The following is a 3,511-nucleotide window of genomic DNA, read 5'->3' on the forward strand; positions in this document are numbered from 1 at the left end:
TTGACAGTCTCGTCTCTCACGTAGCATATTTATTTATATAATATATATTATATATATCTATATATATATATATATATATATATATATATATATATATATATATATATATATATCTATATATATATATATATATATATATATATATATATAGATATATATATATATATATATATACATATATATATATATATATATATATATATATATATATATATATATATATATATATATATATATATATATATATATCTATATATATATATATATATATATATATATATATATATATAGAGAGAGAGAGAGAGCAGAGAGAGAGAGAGAGAGCGAGAGAGAGAGGAGAGAGAGAGAGAGAGCTCCCAGAAGTACGATTATGGCTACCTTAACCTTATATGAAATAATAACTTAATAACTACTAAGGCTCTTAGGAGGCTGCACTTTGGTATGTTTGATGATTGTAGGGTATATGATCAACACACTTATTTGCAGCCCACTAGCCTCAGTAGTTTCCAAGATCTGGGGACGGACGAACAGACAAAGCCGTGCAATAGCTTTCTTTTACATCAAACAAAAATCTCAGTTTTCCTCGGTCTGTCACTTTCAGGAAAATAAAGGAGTTTATTGAAGCCATTCGCCTCTTGTGGCAAATTAGTAAAGCCATTAGCGGAGTCCCATAACTCAGTGTTTTAGTAACTTCCACATTATTGGTAGGCAGGTGATAGGCCTGTAGTTACTGGCTATATTTACCTTACTCTTGTCTTTTTGTACTAAGGATGTTCTTCCTGTGGTCATCCATTTGGGTGCATGGTGATTTGAGATACAATGCTGGAGTTGTTCTGCTATTCGTGGGTGTAGGGCCTTGAAGTTTTTGAGCCAGTATCCATGGACTTCATCGGGACCTGGGGCTTTCCAGTTTGGCATTTTCTTTAGTTGGTGTCTGACTGTGTCTGTTTCTTCTTCCTTGACTTCCTGGAGCCATGTTGCATGTTTGTTGTGTGATACCGGATTGCTCCATATGTTTTCCCAGAGTCTCTTACTTGGTTCTGCTTCAGGAATTTCTGGGTGGTTGTCTTCCCCTCTTAGTTGGCTGTATAGTCTTTTCTGGTAGGTTCCGAATAGTTTGTTCTGTTGGTATCCCTTATTCCTGTTCATGTACCGTTGGATCTTTGTTTGCTTTTGGGGTGTTGGGCCTCAACACGCCCTCTGGTTTTACATCTTCTATTGTGTTGTTTAGTCCCCTTTCTTGTACTTTGTATTTCTCGTTGAGTTCCTCCCTTCTTTTCTTGCTTCTTAGCCTTTTTTCTGCCATCTCTTTCAATTTACTCAAGTCAGATCTCATCACCATGATTTGCTTTTCCAGGCGCCTTTTCCAAGGAGGTTGCTGTTTTTGTTTCTGTTGGGTTGGTTGTGCTGGTGGTGTTGGTGTTCGAATCCCCATCAGTTCTGCTACTAATCTTGCTCCTGCATATACCAAGTTATTTGTTTCTGTGATACTGGTGGTGTGTATTATGCCCATTATTTCATTGACCTCACTTGTTTTATTCTCCCTTAATTTCTTGGTGTTGTAGGCTTTCATGGAGGGGATCTTTGTTCTCTCTGTATCTGGCTCCATCCATTGTCTAATATTTTCTACCCATTCTGTCCTCTCTGTTACTTCGTCGGTGTTTTCTTCGTGTGTCGTTGTTTGATACCTCATCCTCCCTGTCGTCTTCTGTTGCATCGTCTCTCAGTTCGTCTTCGTGTAATTCGTTGTCGTGTGACATTTCCCTTTCCAGTTCTTCTCTTTCTGTTGGGGAGAGCCAGTTGTTTTTCTTTATGTTCCTACTTGGTCTGCCAGCCTCTGCTCTGTTTGGGGGGTGTTATTCCTCTCATTCCAGATGTTGACCAATCTTCTTCTATATCCTCTCTCCGTCGGGTTTGCTTCTGATTTAGCATCTCCATATTTCCTTATTTTCTTCTCTTGTCCATTTCTTCCTTTTTGCTTCTGTAGTTCCAATCTCAGGCTGTTGATTACTGTCGTTGTGGTGATCAGTTGCTGGATGACGACCTCCAAGTACCTGACCGTCTTCATCTTCAATTGGGTTGAATACCTGGTTGCCGGACGAAGCTCCTCTGTTGCCAGAGGTTCCATTTACGTCGTTGTCGTTTATTCCTTCATTTCTTTCCATCATTGCTGAGTTTTTGCTATTTAACCCATAGCTGGACCCTACCCCATCAGGGATAGGTACATTTACAGCTGAGTAGACTGAGGAAATTATGGTAAAGATCCTTTCCCAAGGAATCAACGCCGAGGAGAGCGGTCACCCATCCAACTACTGACCAGCCCCAATGTTGTTATTATTATTATTATTATTATTATTATTATTATTATTATAGCTTAGTAGATAAACCCCTGCTGATAGGGAAGAAGCCTACAGGGGTCCATTGACTTGATATTCAAGCTTCCAAAGAAAGGCGTTACAAAAGATAATAGTTAATTCAGAAAGTAGAGATCAGTTATTGGAAAAGAAGGTAAAAGATAAGTTGATAAATTAAAATGTAAATAGATAAAAATAGAATTAAATTATCGAAATACAAGGTGACTTGTTTTATGGAAGCAATGCATCGCATCTTCATTCATGCATAAATGAAGTTTCTTCACCGCAATCGCGTGTTCTGTGCATCGTATAATCAGTTCCACCTAAAAACCTATCTATCTTTCGGTGGTCTCGGTAGAATACTGTATGAGCCACGACCCATGAAATTTTACTTGCGGCCCGCTGGTGGCCTGGCCTACATTGTTGCCTGGTGCACGATTATGGCTAGCTTCAACCTTAAATAAAACACAACCTACTGAGGCTAGAGGGCTGCAATTTGATGATTGGAGGGCGGATGACCACCATACCAATATGCAGCCCTCTATTCTCTGCAGTTTTGAAGATCTGACGGCGGACAGAGAAAAAGCAAGGACGGACAAATAAAACGAAAAAAGCCAAATTTTTGAATTCTAATTATTGATATTTCACCAAATAATCGATAGTCGAGCATCTAATATATAAATTATCAATATTTTCAGCTTCAAATTTCCGAATCTTGAGTCATGAAAGCTTCAATACGGGCAGGCTAAAATTTCTGAGAGAAAATAAGAGAAGAGAAGAAGAAGAAGAAAAAAATAAAGAAGCAGAAGAGGTGATCTTAATCGAAAACCGATTGGAAAAATCTCTCTTTAGTCTTCAGAAAGTGAATTTTCTTCTCATCCGGTAAATGCAACGAAGAAGATTTTCTGATTTCTTTTTCACTCTGGAAGTTATTGAAAAAGATTCGGCTTCTCCCTTCGGTTAAAGAGAGAGAGAGAGAGAGAGAGAGAGACCTTAACTTACAGACCTTACAGTTCGTTCGGGTTGCCCCAGGTCCCTCAGTGTGAGGCACCTCTAATGTCTACCAGAGAGTTGCTAGTACATCTTCCGGTATATTTTGCATCTTCCAATCTTGGATGGTCTGGGATGCAGTTTAGATATTTGTCGAGCTTATTCTT

The 3,511-nt window shown here is 38.4% G+C and overlaps 1 protein-coding gene across 1 annotated transcript in view; it reads left to right on the forward strand.

Moving 5' to 3' along the window:
- The window catches only part of LOC135218596 (sodium channel protein para-like), a 90,382-nt gene extending 87,425 nt beyond the window's left edge, over positions 1-2,957 (forward strand). Inside the window, exon 3 of the mRNA XM_064255018.1 lies at positions 2,909-2,957. Coding sequence (XP_064111088.1) covers positions 2,909-2,957 — 49 coding nt within the window. The remainder of the gene's footprint in view (positions 1-2,908) is intronic.
- The last annotated feature ends 554 nt before the right edge of the window (positions 2,958-3,511 follow it).

The sequence above is a fragment of the Macrobrachium nipponense genome, chromosome 9 (assembly GCF_015104395.2).
Source record: "Macrobrachium nipponense isolate FS-2020 chromosome 9, ASM1510439v2, whole genome shotgun sequence".
NCBI classification, from domain to species: Eukaryota; Metazoa; Arthropoda; class Malacostraca; order Decapoda; family Palaemonidae; genus Macrobrachium; species Macrobrachium nipponense.